The 17498-nt window shown below is 37.6% G+C and overlaps 3 protein-coding genes across 3 annotated transcripts; 1 reads left to right on the plus strand and 2 right to left on the minus strand.

The window, feature by feature from the left end:
* Positions 1–6530: 6530 nt before the first annotated feature.
* LOC141642121 (putative carboxylesterase 2) lies at positions 6531–7891 on the plus strand. Its single transcript, XM_074450806.1, has one exon. It carries the CDS (start codon positions 6609–6611, stop codon positions 7593–7595), a length of 987 nt encoding a protein of 328 aa, XP_074306907.1. The 5' UTR covers positions 6531–6608; the 3' UTR covers positions 7596–7891.
* A 256-nt stretch (positions 7892–8147) lies between these two features.
* On the minus strand, positions 8148–9333 carry LOC141642120 (putative carboxylesterase 2). Its single transcript, XM_074450805.1, has one exon. The coding sequence runs from the start codon at positions 9284–9286 to the stop codon at positions 8279–8281; it is 1008 nt and encodes a 335-aa protein (XP_074306906.1). The 5' UTR covers positions 9287–9333; the 3' UTR covers positions 8148–8278.
* A 4384-nt stretch (positions 9334–13717) lies between these two features.
* On the minus strand, positions 13718–14951 carry LOC141642131 (putative carboxylesterase 12). Its single transcript, XM_074450825.1, has one exon. It carries the CDS (start codon positions 14827–14829, stop codon positions 13825–13827), a length of 1005 nt encoding a protein of 334 aa, XP_074306926.1. The 5' UTR covers positions 14830–14951; the 3' UTR covers positions 13718–13824.
* Positions 14952–17498: the final 2547 nt, after the last annotated feature.

Genomic DNA, 17498 nt, shown 5'->3' on the forward strand with positions numbered 1-17498 from the left:
GTGTATATAACACGGTTTTTCGAGATTCCAGGGTTTCGGAACAAAATTTTCCGGAAATTACAAAGAAAGTTCCTAGGGTCAGATAAAGCGGCCACGCAAAATTTGAGGAGACACGGAGGACATTTGGAGATGTCGGTATGCAATAAACCAGCAATCGTCGAACCTCTATAATCGTGAAAAATGAATTAATACTCGTTATTTGACGCGGTAATCAAATAAGTTAAATCCTGAAATGTCCTCGAGCGCCTGATATAAACCAGGAGAAGAATAAACAGGGTATGGTAAGACCTTCCGAACGGCTTAATTTGAAGTGTATAATACATGGTTTTTCGAGATTCCAGGGTTTCAGAACAAAATTCTCCGGAAATCACAAAGAAAGTTCCTCGGTTCAGATAAAGCGGCCACACAAAATTTGCGGAGAAACGGAGGATATTTGGGGGTGCCGGCATGCGATGAACCAGCAATCGTCGAACCTCGGACAATCGTGAAAAATGGATTAATACTTGTTATTTGAGGCTGTAATCGAATAAGTAAAATCCTGAAATGTCCTCAGACGCCTGATAAAAAAACCAGGAGAAAAAGAAACAGGGTCTGGTACGACCTCCCGAACGGCTTAATTTGAAGTCTATATACACGGTTTTTCGGGATTTCTGGGTCTCGGAAAAAAATTCTCCGAAAATGACAGTGAAAGTTCCTCGAGTCAGATAAAGCGGCCACACAAAATTTGAGAAGAGACGGAGGACATTTCGGGGTGTCGGTATGCAATAAACCAGCAATCGTCGAACCTGGGATAATCGTGAAAAATGGATTAATACTCGTTCTTTGAAGCTGTAATCTTATAAGTTAAATCCTGAAATGTCCTCGGAGGCCTAATAAAAAACAAGGAGAAAAATAATTAGGGTGCGGTACGACCTCCCAAACGGCTTAATTAGACATGTATAATACGCGGTTTTTCGAAATTCTAGGGTTTCGGAATAAAATTCTCCAGAAATAACACATAAAGTTTCTCGAGTCAGATATAGCGGCCACAAAAAATTTGAAGAGACCTAGGACATTTGGGGGTGCCGGTATGCGATAAATCAGCAATCGTTGAACCTCGGATAATCGTGAAAATGGATTAATATTTGTTCTTTCAGGTTGTAATCGAATAAGTTAAATCCTGAAATGTCCCTACACACCTGATAAAACCAGGAGAAAAATAAACAGGAGAAAAATAAACAGGGTCCGGTACGACCTCCCGAACGGCTTAATTTGAAGTGTATAATACACGTTTTTTTCGAAATTTCAGCGTTTTGAAAAAAAATTCTCCGAAAATCACACAAAAAGTTCCTTGGGCCAGATAAAGCGGTAACAGAAAATTTGAGGGAAAACGGGGGACATTTAGGGGTGCCGGTTTGCTATAAACCAGCAATCATCGAACCTTGGATAATCGTGAAAAATGGATTAATACTCGTTATTTGAGGCTAAAATCGAGTAACTTAAATCCTGAAATGTCCTCGGACGCCAGTTAAAAAACCAGGAGAAAAATAAATGGGGTCTGGTACGACCTCCCGAACGGCTTAATTTGAAGTGTATAATACACGGTGTTTTGAGATTCCAGGTTTTCAGAACAAATTTCTCCGGAAATCACACAGAAAGTTCCTCGGGTCAGATAAAGCGGCCACACAAAATTTGAGGAGAAACGGAAGATATTTGGGGGCGCCGGTATGCAATAAACCAGCAATCATCGAACCTCGGATTATCGTGAAAAATGGATTAATACTCATTATTTGAGGTTGAAATCGAATAAGCTAAATCCTGAAATGACCTTGGACACTGATAGAAAAACCAGGAGAAAAAGAAAGGGTTTGGTACGACCTCCGGAACGGCTTAATTTGAAGTCTATAATACACGGTTTTTTGGGATTTCAGGGTCTCGGAACAAAATTCTCCGAAATTCACAATGAAAGTTCCTCGGGTCAAATAAAGCGGCCACACAAAATTTGAGAAGAAACGGTGGACATTTCGGGGTGTCGGTATGCGATAAACCAGCAATCGTCGAACCTCGGATAATCGTAAAAAATGGATTAATACTTTTTCTTTGTGGCTGTAATCGAATAAGTTAAATCCTGAAATGTCCTCAGAGGCCTAATAAAAACCAGGAGAAAAATAATTAGGGTACGGTATGACCTCCCGAACGGCTTAATTTAAAGTGTATAATACGCGGTTTTTCGAAACTCTTGGGTTTCGGAACAAAATTCTCCAGAAATAACACATAAAGTTTCTCAGGTCAAATATAGCGGCCACAAAAAATTTGAAAAGACCGAGGACATTTGGGGGTGCCGGTATGCGATAAATCAGCAATCGTCGAACCTCGGATAATCGTGAAAATGGATTAATACTTGTTATTTGACGCTGTAATCGAATAAGGTAAATCCTGAAATGTCCCTGCACGCCTGATAAAACCAGGAGAAAAATAAATAGGGTTCGGTACTACCTCCCGAACAGCTTAATTTGAAGTGTATAATAAACGTTTTTTCGAAATTTCAGCGTTTTGAAACAAAATTCTCCGAAAATCACACAGAAAGTTCCTCGGGTCAGATAAAGCGGTAACACAAAATTTGACAAAAAACGAAGGACATTTGGGGGTGCCAGTATGCAATAAAACAGCAATCATCTAACCTTGGATAATCGTGAAAAATGGATTAATACTCGTTATTTGAGGTTGAAATCGAATAAGTTAAATCCCGAAATGACCTCGGACTCCTGATAGAAAAACCATGAAAAAAAGAAACAGGGTTCGGTAGGACCTCCTGAACGGCTCAATTTCAAGTGTATAATACACGGTTTTTTGGGATTCCAGGTTCATATAAATCACACGTGCCGTTCTCGGGTCATATAAAGCGGTAACACCAATTTTGAGGTGCAATAGAGGATATTTGACGGTGTCGATATGCGATAAACCAGCATTAACTAAATTCGGATAATCGTGAAAAATGGAATAATACTTGTTAGCTGGGGATGAAATCGAATGAGATAGCCTGCGGAGCGAACTCAGGCACGTGGTATAAAAACAGGTAGAAAAAGCAATGTGGCCCGGTAAGACCTTGTGAACGGCTCAAATTGAAGTGTATATAATACACTGTTTTCAGGGATTCCACAGTCTCAGAACAAAAATGTGTGTAAATGATACGAATAGTTCCTATAGTCAGATAAAACGGCCGCACAAATTTTGAGTAAGAACAGAGGACATTTGAGGATTCATGTATGCGATAAACAAGTCTCGGTGACTATTGGATAATCGTGAAAAATGGATTAGTACTTGTTATTTTGGACTGAAATCTAATATGGTAGCTCCCGATGCGACCACGGGCACGTGGTAGGAAAACAGGGAGAAAAAGCAACATGAACATGTACGACCTTCCGAATAGCTCAAATTGAAATGTATAAACGGTTTTCGGGATTTTAGGGTCTTTAACAAAAAATGTCCGTAAATCATACGAACAGTTCATTGGGTCTGATATTGCGGCCTCACAAATTTTGAGGAGCAAATGAGAACATTTGAGGATGTCGTTACGCGATAAACCAGACTCGGTCGAAATCGCTTAATCGTGAAAAATTGATTAATACTTGTTATTTGGGGATGAACTCGAAAAAGGTATTACGTAACTCCTGAAACGAGCTCATGCACGTGGTATAAAACCAGGTAGAAAAAGCAACGTGACCTGGTATAATCTCTCAAACGTTCAAATTGAAGTGCATAATACACGGTTTTCTGGATTTGAGGTTCTCGGAACAAAACTGTTTGTAAATCACACGTATCGTTCGTCGGGTCATATATAGTGGCCATACAAACTTTGAGGAGCAATAGAGGATTTTTTAGGGTGTCGATATGCGGTAAACTAGCCTCGGCGAAAATTGGATAATCGTGAAAATAGATTAATACATGTTAGTTGGGGCTGAAATCGAATGAGCGAGGTAGCTACCTCAGACACGTGGTATAAAAATAGGGAGAAAAGGCAACGTGGCCCATTACGACCTTGTGAACGGCTCAAATTGAAACTGTTTTTGGTATTCGAGGATCTCGGAACAAAAATGTCCTTAAATCACACGGATAGTTCCGTGGGTCGGATAAAACGGCCAAATAAAGTTTGAGTAGCAACAGAGGACATTTAAGGATCCTGGTATGTGATAAAGAAGTCTCGGCGAAGATCGGATAATCGTGAAAAATGGATTAATGCTTGTTATTTAGAGCTTAAATCTAATAGGGTAGCTCCTGAAGCGACCACGGGCACGTGGTAGGAAAACAGGGAGAAAAAGCAACGTGACCAGGTACGACCTTCTGAATAGCTCAAATTGAAATGTATACACGATTTTCGGAATTTTAGTGTCTATTGAGTACCAATCCTTGTTCCTGAATCAAGACTTTACAGCGTTGAACAATATGACAGAGTCCATTGCTAACATGCTGATTATCGAGAACTAAACTCACACACGCCTCATTATCCATGTGCACTAGATGTTTATGGACTTGACTTGAGCTCGTTCTATACCGACCAGCAAGGCGTACATTTCACAAACAACAGCCACCCAAAAAAAAAAAAAAAAAAAAAAAAAACAAACTTCGACATAATTACTTGATTCGTCTATAAAAAATAGAGTAAATTATCAATTACACCCACGTTAAATGCACTTTTTTACATTTACTCCCACGTCAAATTTTTTTTATAAATTACACCCAAGTTAATAGCTCAGTTTATAAATTGTACTTAACCCCATTTTCCGGCGAAAAAATTATGAAATGACAATTTTGCCCCCGAGTCTATTAGTCTGATTTTGTGTGACTTTTGAGTTACTTCCCCTATTTCCTCCTCTCAGCCTAATTTCCCCTCAAAGTCAGGCGGGTCCCACCTTTGAGCTTCATCTTTCTACTCCATTACAACTTCATCTTCCTCCTCCTCCATTACAACAATAACCATGAAGCCTTCCCCGATTTCAATCATTTTTTTCCTTACCAAATAAATAAAAAATCCAAACACTTATACTCCATACACAAATTAAAACCAATAAGCATTGATCCAACCTTAATTAATATCTCCTCCATTTTACTTCTAATTATTTCCCCTTAATAAAAGTACCCCTCTTTCCATTAATTCCCGTATTTATTGAATCTGCACACCAAAAAACCGTAAAAATCAAAACTATCTTCCACTTTGTAGATTTGTAATCAATGGCAAAAATGGGTAGTGCTATACTTTATTTTGTAGTTTTTTTTTTGTAGAACGTGAGAATAATAATTGAAATCAATGGGTAGTGCTATACTTTAATTTGGCTGTATATATGTGTGTTTGGTGGGACTTGTAGATGTTTACTGTGATTTAGTAATCAATGGCGCATGAAAAAAGATGGATGCTGGATTTAATCGAAATCACCAGCTTTGATAAAGGTCGTTAATGGTGTTTTTGAGAGGTAAATTAGAGTAAAGGAGAAGAAGGTGGATTTACTTAGTTTGGAGTATGAAAAAAAAATTATAAGAAAGGTAACCTATTTAATAAAAGAATAAGGGCAAAATCGTCATAAATTTAATGTTTTAAACAAAAAAAATTGAAATTTGACGGAAATGTGGTCGGAGTCCGATATTGGGTGCAATTTATAAACTAAACTATTAACTTTGGTGTAATTTATAAAAAAAATTTGACGTTGGAGTAAATGTAAAAAAAAGTGCATTTGACGTGGGTAAAATTGATAATTTACTCATAAAAATACTTTCACACCCCGCAGGACTCGGGTTACCTTTTGATACGTCGTTCGTATTCAAAAGGTGCAAGCCATGTGAGGGAAGGTGTCAGCGGATAAAAACCTCTTCTCGGCCTGATAAATATTGAGAATTTATCGAACACACTTTTAGAAGTATCTAATTTCTGTTGTAAAAACTGAATAGGAAATGTGGGATTATCGTTGGCCCCTTCGAAAGCACCGTTGTTTCTCCATCTCCATATCCACGAACAAACGATAGCAAATTTCATCGACCAATCTGTCAGACCCACGATTATTTTGTTACGGGCATTTTGTGATACCCAATCCGAGAAGGACAAATTATAGAAAGTGTCATTATTCTCGCTGATTAAATGTTACCAACAATTTCAAGTTAAAAAGTTACAATTTAGTTATAATATTTTACTCCTTCCTATTTTCTAACATATTCCACATTTCCTAAAATGACAAATTCACTAAAATTTTCCACATTTCCTAAAATGACAAATTCACTAAAATTTTCCACTTTTCTTATTAGTCCATAATTTATGATTCTTAAGACTTATGACCCCACATTTTCTCTCCTACTTTCCATTTCCTCCATTTTCCACCACAAATCTCATTCCTCTTGAAAACTCCTCAAAAATCAATGTGGAACATCATTGTGCATAGGATAGAGTATTATTCAACAATCACTATCTATTAAAAATTGATGACATTTTCTCGTTTTATGTCGAGATCGTTTCGAGGGGCCCTACTCTGAATAAATACATGAGCATAATCATTAACAACCAACCAATGAACCACCATCCCTATCCATAAACATCACAAAACAAAAGAGTGTGTGAGAGGGAAAAAAAAAGTAATCTACAAAATATGGATGAAATAATGAAAGTAATTAGAGAAACTGCAAACATTAAGCAAGAAGATTTACTTCATGATTTCAGGCCATTATTCGTAATTTACAAAGATGGAAGCGTTGAAAGGTTCGTAGGCACCCAATTCGTCCCACCATCTATAGAAGGTGTGACCGGAGTCGAATCGAAAGATGTTGTAATCTCGGCCGAGACGGGTGTTTTTGTACGATTATTCAAGCCACTGAGTGTAACATCTGATGAAAAACTCCCACTTTTAGTGTATTTTCATGGAGGCGGTTTCGTTGTCGAAACTGTAGCATCTCCACTTTATCATAATTATCTGAATGTATTATCATCTAAGGCTAATGTTATTGCAGTATCAGTAGAATACAGGAAAGCTCCTGAACATCCACTTCCTGCAGCCTACGACGATTCGTGGGCTGCAGTTGAATGGGTTAGGTTGGGCTTAGCGGGTGCTGAGCCGTGGCTCAGCACCCACGTTGACCCGGCCAGGGTTTTCCTGGCCGGGGATAGTGCTGGGGCTAATATAGCCCACCATATGGCTAAGAGAATAGCCAAGTGTAATAACCCAGATGGTAAAATTGCGCTGAAAGGACTCGTGTTGGTTCACCCTTACTTCTGGGGTAAGGACCGAATTGGGTCCGAGCTCCAGAAGTTGAATTCATCAGAATCGAGGTTCGACAGACTGTGGAAGTTAGCCTATCCTGGGACGACCGGGTCTGACGACCCGTTGTTTAATCCCGAGATGGATCCTGAGTTAAGCGTGCTTGCTGGAGAGAAGGTATTGGTTTTTGTCGCGGAAAATGATTTATTGAGGGACAGAGGAGTTCATTACAAAGACTTGTTGGTTAAGAGTGGATGGAAAGGAGAAGTACAAGTGATCGAGACGGAAGGGGAAGACCATGTGTTCCATTTGTACAACCCTGTCTTACCCAAAGCTGCTGAACTTGTGGATCAGTTTGTTGCATTCATCAACTCATCTTGAAGGAGATATTCCATTCCGTTCCAATCATTTGCTTACGTTTTTTATTCTTTGCGAGGAATATTTTAATCAAAGGTAAACAAATGACTGGATAGACCGAGGAATAGATGATTCCATGCTGCATAAGTTTTCATTATTATTGCTTAAGCTGTATCAGACAATAAAATCTATGCTCACATTTTTCTTTTCAGTATTCATCTTAGTCGGTGCTTAGTAATCGGATTATATAATTATGAGATCGTTTCATATGAGAATTTCTGTTTTCTTCTTAATAAATGGACTGACTTTTATTGGACAAATGTGGAATTGTTTCTTTGGTAATTAGCAGGTGGCAAGCCAGGGAAATTGGCTGTTTGGCAGCATAAGAAAATAACACCTTGCAGACGCACTGGTTTTATTATTTATATGAAAGAACGAGATAAAATGGTCATATTCTAAAGGATCAACTAGTTTCCAATCTTTGTTCGGAATAAAAAAAAATTGGGATTGCTGTTATTGAGGAACAATATGATGCTCTCAGACAATGCAACCATTCTGCTAAGATGAATACTGGAATAAATTTGAGAAGGCAGATTTTCTCACTTATTTTTATAGTAATATTTATTTAAGATTATATTGTCTAGTACAACTTGAGCAATAATGAAACCTTCTGCTCCCTGAAATCATCAATTATCTATTTATATCCATCAAGTTTTGTTGATGAATTCAACAAACTGATCCATAAGTTCAGCAGCTTTTGGAGAGACAGGGTCGTACAAATGAAACACATGGTTCTCTCCTTCTGTTTCGATCACTTGTACTTCTCCTTTCCATCCACTCTTAACCAACAAGTCTTTGTAGTAAACTCCCCTGTCCCTTAATGTATCCTGTTCCGCTACGAAAACCAATACCTTCTCTCCAGCCAGCTCCCCTAACTCCGGATCCATACTCGGGTTAATCCATGGATCGTCACACCCGGTAGTTCCCGGATGGGCTAACTTCCACATTTTATCAATCATCGTTTCTGATATCGGCCCATCCCCGGTTAAATTCAACTTCTGGGACTCAGACCCAATTCGGTCTGTGCCCCAGAAGTAGGGGTGAGCCAACACGAGTCCTTTCAGCGCAATTTTACCATCTGGGTTATTACTCTTGGCTATTCTCATAGCCATGTGATGGGATAAATTAGCCCCAGCACTATCCCCGGCCAGGAAAACCCTGGCCGGGTCAACGTGGGTGCTGAGCCAAGGCTCAGCCCCTGAAAAGCCGGATTTGACCCACTGCAGAGCAGCCCACGAATCATCGTAGGCTGCAGGAAGAGGGTGTTCGGGTGCTCTATTGTAATCCACTGATACTACAATAATATTACCCTTTGAAGATAAAACATTGAGATAACTGTGATAAAGCGGAGATGATGCAGTTTCGACAAGAAATGCACCACCATGAAAATAAACTAAAAGAGGCACTTTTTCATTAGATTTTAATCCCTGTGGCTTGTACAATCTGACTGATACGCCCGTCTCGGTCGAGACGACAACGTCTTTGGATTCGACACCGGTGAGACTATCAATGGATGGTGGGATGGACTGAGTGCCTAGGAATCTTTCAACTCTTCCATCTTTGTAGATTACAAGAACTGGCCTGAAATCATGCAGTAAATCTTCTTTGTTTATGTTTGCAGTTGCTATCATTATTTGTTTCAATGCTTCTTCCATTTTTGTAGATCACAAAGGTTATTTTCACGCTTATGGGTTTGTAGTGTTTCAAGGTGTGGTGGTTGTTAAGAGTTTTATGATAATTCCAATGTATTTATAAATTATAATACTCGTATTAGTTTGTCGAGAGACGGTCTTTCAATAAGTTTATTAAGAAACGTATTATAATTTGAACTAAAAAGGTACAGAATGTACTAGAATATGTACGATTTATACATAACGGTATACAAAAGGATAATGATTTATGAAGACAAGTTAAATATGCTTAAAGTAGTGATATTTTTGGGTCCCACCATGCAACTTGTTGCTCGTCTTATATCTAAAGTGAGTGGATATTTGACTCATATATAACAATAGACGTATATCCCACGTCTATAATGAAAATTTGTGATGACTTATACGTATGAAATAAAAGTGTGATGTTAATATACTCCGTATGATCAATAAATGCTACCTATAAGAGGTACAGAAAATGTAGTCACTCAATAAAATTATTGAGAGATCGTCGCTCAAAAGTCTTTATGATAATACAGGCATAAATGCATAATAAGCACACTATTCAAATGTTAATCTTATCGAGACTCATGAACCACACGTTTGCCCTTAAGTTCAATGAACATTTAATATTGGAAAATGAAAGAATCATCGGATGGTATTTTATTGACTCAATAACCTGCATCACTTTTCTACCCATGTGGATATACTAAAATCACAAATTGAGTCAAATCTTCTTCATTTTCTAAGAATAAAATAAATGGCACCAATTTTCAAAGATGGATACTTTTCGTCACGAGTTGAAAATGGGTCAAATGTGATCCAACTAAGACGAAAATGTGACCTTTTAAGAAAAAGTTCAAACAACTTATAGCTTGTCACGCAAATTTGTTTTTACACAAATTTTTGTTTGTAAATGTTATAAATGAGAATAATTTATAATGAGAATGGATTGTCATATCATAGAGGTATGGAGTTAGAACCCCATACTTGCTCAAGAGTGTTTGGTTTGATCTCGGAATGGATTAAATATAGTAAGAGGGTGGAATGGATTTAGAAACTTGAGTGTAAACATGGGTATGAGATTCCAAGGGGTTAGAATGGAGGTAGAATCCATTGGGTATCTAACTCCATTCCAAAACCTTCCAACCAAACACTAGAATGGATTGAATCCATTCCAATCCCCTATCTATAAAAGCGGAAGCATTTCAAGCTTTCTTATTGGTCGTTGGAATTTTAGAAATTAAAAAAACTTTAATTTAGGTGGGGTCCCCCACTTCCCCACTTACTTGGTAAGTAATTAATTACACTTTCTCATTCTTTTATTAAGTGATTAATATGTCTCCTACTTTCATTAATTAAATTAAATATGTTACATTCTACTATGCTTACATGAATGATTTCATGATCTTTGATTTAATTTAATTCCTCGATTAATTAATTAAAGTCTTATCTTATAATATGAAGATCACCAAAAAAATAAATTGTTTAGACCTAATAATTTCGGCACAAATTTAAAAGGAAAAAAATTCATATATAACCAAATTGCACAGAAAATTAAAGGAAATTAGTGAACTTAAAATAGTAGCCATATAAATTTAAAAAAATCGAAAAACAAAATAATTAAATTATCAAAAATATTTTAATTTGGTGAAATTAAACGATACAGTCGTTCGAAAAATCAACAAAAATAATCATCAATCTGAATTTTTTTTTTTTGAAAATTAAATGAAATAAGAGACGGTATAGATTCCATAGAAAAAAATCAATACATTCTTAGAAAAATCACCAAATGTAGCCACCTTCCATTTTTTCAAAATAGAGAACAAGAGCGTGTTTTCAAATTTAGTTTTGTGGAATTGATTAATTGAATAATTTATAGTGTATAAGGAGAGGGAGAGACTGATATAATGAGACCACTGAGTTATGTTTTTAGTTTGTACAATTTTAGAGAGTAGGAGGTAGATCATTTAGGTTTACGGAGGCGGGTTCGGGACTTCGGGGTGGGGTGTAAACGGAGAGAGTATAGAGTTTAGTTTTAGTATGGTTTTATATAGATTTTGGATCCATCACCTGTTATTGGGTCATATACTAAGGGGTTCTTTGGTTGACAATGGGAATATGAAGTTCCCATGAAATAAAATTCATATGATTTTGCAATTCATGTGAATTGCAAAAAAGTTGTTTGGTTGGGATATGGAAACTTAATTCATGTGGGAAGTTACACTTACAAGGAGGGGGGGGCTAGGTAAGGGACTTCCTACATTATGTAGGAATTGGAGTTCCATAGCAGGTTTCCCATGAATTGGGTAACCAAACAAGATCTCATTTTTGCACTTCCTAGGAACTTCCAATTCACATGAATTTGAAAGGCGACGAGTTTATGAAGATTGGTAGTTATATTTCTTGACCTATTCTTAATATATGCGCCTTATTTTTAAGTGTTAGAAAATATAATCTGCCTATTTTCATTCCCTTCTATATTCAAAGCAAACGATTATGTTGTTGTATTTGTAACCTAGAATATTGATTTCTTAAGTAATTTTTTTTCGATAACTTCCAAGAAACATATAAGTTCATAATAACTTTGATTGTTATATTTGTTATTTATGTTTTTAAAATTATATATTATTTGAAATATGGATGATTATTATTAGTTGTACTCCCTAATTGGTTTCAAAACTGGAGAATTATTGTTGTATAACTATATTCATTTAATATGTCCATTTTTTAATTGGTATCTTAGACATACTGATTCTTATTTTAAATTATAATTATGCCAAGTTTATGCATTTCGTCAAATTATTGGGTATCCAATTCCGGTTTAAAACTAGTCTATTCCAAAAGCTCCAACCAAACACCCCCTAAAATCATGCAAACTAACAACTTATTTTTTTTTTAGAGGGACAGCGAGCATGTTGACCCGGTCAGGGTTTTCCTGGCCAGGTACAGTGTTGGGGCTAACATATCCCATCATAAGAGAATAGCCAAGAGTAACACCCCGGATACTAAAATTGTTCTGAAAGGACTCGTGTTGATTCACCCTTACTTTTGGGGTAAGGACCGAATTGGGTATGAGCTCCAGAAGTTGAATTCATCCCCGGTTGAACTAACATCAGAACCGAGGTACGACAGACTGTTTGGAGAGAACGTATCGGTTTTCGTTGCAGAAAATGATTTAACTAGGGACACGGGAGTCCATTACAAAGACTTGTTGGTTAAGAGGATGGAAAGAAGTACTAGTGATCGAGACCAAAGGAGAGAACCATGTGTTCCATTTGTACAACCGAAATCTGCTGAACTTATGGATCAGTTTGTTGCATTCATCAACTCGGCTTGAAAGAGATATTCCATTCCGTCCCAATTATTTGTTTACGTTATTTATTCTTTGTGAGGAATATTTTAATCAAAGGTAAACAAACGACTAAATAGACGAAATCACGGAGTAATAGAATGTTGCAAAAGTTTTCATTATTATTGGCTTATTGCTCAAGTTGTATTAGACAATAAAATCTATGTTGGCATTTGTATCAACAAATAGTGTCTTGTAAAACCGTCTCATGCTAATATAACATAAGGCTAAATCATCTAACTTTAATCGCTATAGGTACTCTTGAACCATGATAATATAATTATGACATCGTTTTATATGATAATAAAGATAACTTTAATAAAGCTTAAAGTTAGCCAAACAACGTGTTTCTTTTTAATAAATGGACTGACTAATTGAGACAAATGTGGAATTGTTTCTTTGGCAATTAGCAGGTGGCAAGCCAGAAAAATGGGTTGTTTGGCAGCATAAGAAAAATACACGTTGGGGCCGCACTAGTTATATTATTTATATGAAAGAACGAGATAAAATTGTCATATTCTAAAGGATCAACGTAATTTCCACTTCTTATCAGGAAAAAAAAAATTGTGTTATTGAGGAGCAATATGATGCTATCAGACAATGCAACCATTCTGTCCTCGGCTTTTACAAGTCACAGTCGGAGATTCACAAATCGATCAGAATGAACAATGTATAAGCCGAAAATGTTACAATATTGACAACGGAAAATACGATTTCAAGTTTTCAACAGGTCAAACAACTTAGGTGAAATCATAAAATGAACAACGGGATCATGTGTGGTGATTTTTGCAGTTGCGGTAGTAAGTCGACAGTTTTTCTAAAGTAGCAGCAATTGCTTCAATGTGTATACGATGAGAGGTATCATGTTACGCCAGTCGCATAACATAGCATGAGTTATGACATCAAAAATAAAAATTGAACACTTTGTAGCATATCGACTTTCCCCTTGACCTGCATAAGACACAAAACTGATGACGTAGACCCATTCTATGTAAATATCTTTAGGAACAACCAATTTTTCATAATTGGTTTGGATTTTAACCCAATTTGAAAAAAAAAAAAACTCGAGGATTAAATAACTGATATTCGAAAATTAAAACTCATAGATTATTCTCGATATCTCGGATACGATTTGAGCAATAATAAAAACTATTACAATTTGGATCATCAATAATTATAATTATCCTAACAATTAAGATGAATTGATGAATGCAACAAACTGATCCATGAGAACAGCAGCATTAGCTGAAACAGGATTGATCAAATGAAACACATGATTCTCACCATGTGTTTCAACAACTTGTACATCTCCTTTCCACCCACTTTTCACCAACATTTCTTTGTAATGAAAACCTCTGTCCCTCAATGCATCTTGTTCCGCCACGAAAACTAATACCTTCTCTCCAGCCAGCTTCTCTAACTCGGTATCCATTCCCGGGTTAATCAATGGATCATCCGACCCAGTACTCGCGGGATTTACAAATTTCCATAGTCTGTCAGCCATTCCTCCTGAGGTTAATCCGGTTGTTGGATCCATTTTCTGGAGCTCGGACCCTATTCGGTCCTTACCCCAGAAAAACGGGTGGATCAACACGAGTCCTTTCAGCGCAATTTTACTATCAGGATTGACACTCCTGGCTAGTCTCCTAGCCATGTTATGGGCTATGTTGCCTCCAGCACTGTCCCCGACCAGGAAAACCCTGGCCGGGTCAACGTGCTGGCTGAGCCAAGGCTCAGCACCTGTAAAGCCGGATCTGACCCACTGCAGTGCAGCCCACGAATCATCGTAGGCTGCAGGAAGTGGATGATCAGGAGATGTCCTGTAATCCACTGATACCACAATTACCTTAGCCTTTGAAGATAAAACATTGAGATGATTGTGATAAACAGGAGATGCCGCAGTTTCGACAACAAAGCCACCTCCGTGAATATATACCAAAAGTGGCACTTTTTCATCAGATTTTAATCCTGGTGGCTTGTACATTCGAACGTAGACGCCCGTCTCAGTCGAGACGACAACGTCTTTCGATTCGACACCAGTGAGACTATCAATGGATGGTGGGACTGTCAAATGGCCTAAGAACTTTTGAACTCTTCCATCTTTGTAAACTACTAAGAAAGGTCTGAAATCATGGAGTAAATCTTCTTGGTTAACACTTCCAATTGCTTTCATTAATTCTTTAATCATTTCATCCATCTTTGTAGAAATAACGTTAGTTTTCTGTCACTCTCTTGGTGTGGTGTGTTGTGTGGTATTATTTTGATGTGGGTGATGTTATCATGTTATGATATCCTTTATATATAGGTCCAACCCAAATTCTTATAAATGACGGTTTCTCCATAAGCTCATCATAATCTTTAACGTAATACTTGGTTTATTTTTGTGGATATCATTCGGTTTAGTCTGTATTGAAGTTGAGTAGGATCATTAGGGTGATAGAGTTAGGTGGCCTTGTTCTTTTGAATTGACACCGTCTAAACTGAACTGAACTGAACTGAACTGAATGGATACGAACTGAACTGAACTAAAGTAAAGAGTTAATTTGTGAAGAGAAAACTGAACTGAACTGAATTGAAGAAAGCTGAAGTGAATTAAAATAAGCTGAAATTAAGTCCAAAAAAACATGGTCTTAATTAAGTAAGAAGAATTCCGTACGAATTGATCTAGCTCATGGGTATAATGCACCTTTGTAAGATCTAACTATCTAACATGTGAGGATCTCTCAAGAAACTTATTGTTCACTTTATACCTAACAATCAAATGTAAATGTGATTAACGGAAAACACATCTGTCCACGTAAAATAGTACTATTACGTTATTTCTCGATACATATGCTTTATCAAATTACTATTCCCTCCGTCTCAATCATTTGTTTACTTTTAATTAAAATATCTTTCTTTATGAATTCGAACAAACTAGTATTGGTGCCCGGCTCCGCCCGGGCTACCTCTACTTACCATTATTTTTTTTTTCCATTAAATAAAATTATTTAAAGTTGCATAGCGCATAAATTTATCATTAATATATTTTTTATAATGTATCCTAAAATTACGATGAAATAAATTTTGAGACAAATTCACTACTCCCGCTATAAATATTTTCCTCTTATTAATGAAACAATAGTAATAACATTTCACTACTTGCCCATAATCATAGTAATTTTAACTACTCCCGACGTAATTATTGTTACTGTCACTACTACCGTATTAATATGGATAATTTCACTACTCCCGCCGTAATTATTGTTACTTTCACTATTTTTTTTTTTTTTTTTTTTTTTTTGTCAGAGTGAAAAAGATTGCTATCTTAGGCTATAGACGTAGCTATAGCATAAGCAATCCTAATAAAATTACATCGAACAGTTCGTAAGATAAAAGCAAACCATAAATCTAATAAAACTAAAACTAAAGTCGTCTCATGACAAAAGAGACGACTAGTGACAAGCTGGTAAGATGAGGTAGAAAGGCCATGAACCGCTTCATCCAAAAGATCAGCAATACTAACACCTTTCATAAGCCAACGAGACGAGCCAGGTGCACTTACGCCACAAGAGCGTAGAAAGAAAGGAGGAAGAACGAGCTGAACTAGCTTGTCTTCAGTGGAGAAAAATCCCCTACACCGTGGTGATCGGTCCCAACAGTCCAAAGACCAACAACTCAAGAAAGGGAGTAAGGTGACGAAGAAGGCAAGAAAGCTCTCCGTGACCAACCGTCCATCAATTACTACCAACGACGCCTTTGATAGGCCATTATTCCATACAACAGAATTACTAATCCTAGTAGAGAGTCTCCCATAAAAGGAGGTTATTTGTAGAAACATGACGAAAAAAGAGCATAAAAACAACATTCTAATTGTTAAAGAACCACCCCATCCAATCCACCCAACACCAAAGACCAACCCGTACCCACACAATCCAACCGACACAACCACACCAAAAAACACACTACAACCAACTAGTGTCCAAGACAACCGGATCAAGACTCCAAACAAAAGACATGAAGCAAACCAACCTAACCTCCCGTTCTACCCACAACAAAAGAGACGGACCCAACAAGACAAACCCGGACAAACCTACGGTGGCAGAAGGTGCCCAACTAGACAGACCCAACAACACGAGACCAACAAACACCAAAAAAATCAACAAAGGGGATCCATTTCACCCAATGAGAACTCCCAGGACCACCGCCTTGCATGCAAAAGCCAACCTACACTGACACAAGACACATGACAAAGGACCGAAAGATGGGGGGAATGGGGGGATCACCAATCGGTCTCAAACTGACCCGAAGATCAAAGCTCATAGACACAGACAAGGACTAAAGACCGATAGATGGGGGAAATGGGGGGATCACCTATCGGTCCCTAACCGACCCGATGAGCAACATAATAGATCAAAAAAGGAACACGACTTCAACATTAAAAACTCCTGGGTTACATGCAGAAGTTGAAGGACACCACCAACTCCAACAATGTCGGAAACTGACATACCAGAAACTTAAGACATACCAGGGGTGGGGGGAAAAAGGGGATCACCCCTGGGTTGCATGCAAGGTCATAAGTGACAGGACGAGAAATCAAAGGGACAGGAACCCAAGGTTGCAGCGACAACCACCGATCAAACCGACAAAGAAGGAGACCGACCAGAAAGAACACCTCCAAAGACAAACCACCGATCCGATGACGACAAGGAGTTCCGAAAACGAAACAAAAAAGGCCGAATCAAACATCACCCAGACGGCAGGAAGAAGAAAGGAGGCCGGAAAGCTCACCGATCAAAGAAACGAACCGAAAACAGCCAGATCCCGAGAAAGATGGACATAAATTAGTTAAAAGGTGTGTTAATTGATAAGGAAGTGAGGGTTCAC

The sequence above is a fragment of the Silene latifolia genome, chromosome 2 (genome assembly GCF_048544455.1).
Source record: "Silene latifolia isolate original U9 population chromosome 2, ASM4854445v1, whole genome shotgun sequence".
Lineage (NCBI taxonomy): Eukaryota > Viridiplantae > Streptophyta > Magnoliopsida > Caryophyllales > Caryophyllaceae > Silene > Silene latifolia.

Coding starts and splice junctions, on each gene's coding strand:
- LOC141642121 (XM_074450806.1), top strand. CDS start 6,609: ATGGATGAAATAATGAAAGTAATTAGAGAAACTGCAAACATTAAGCAA.
- LOC141642120 (XM_074450805.1), bottom strand. CDS start 9,286: ATGGAAGAAGCATTGAAACAAATAATGATAGCAACTGCAAACATAAAC.
- LOC141642131 (XM_074450825.1), bottom strand. CDS start 14,829: ATGGATGAAATGATTAAAGAATTAATGAAAGCAATTGGAAGTGTTAAC.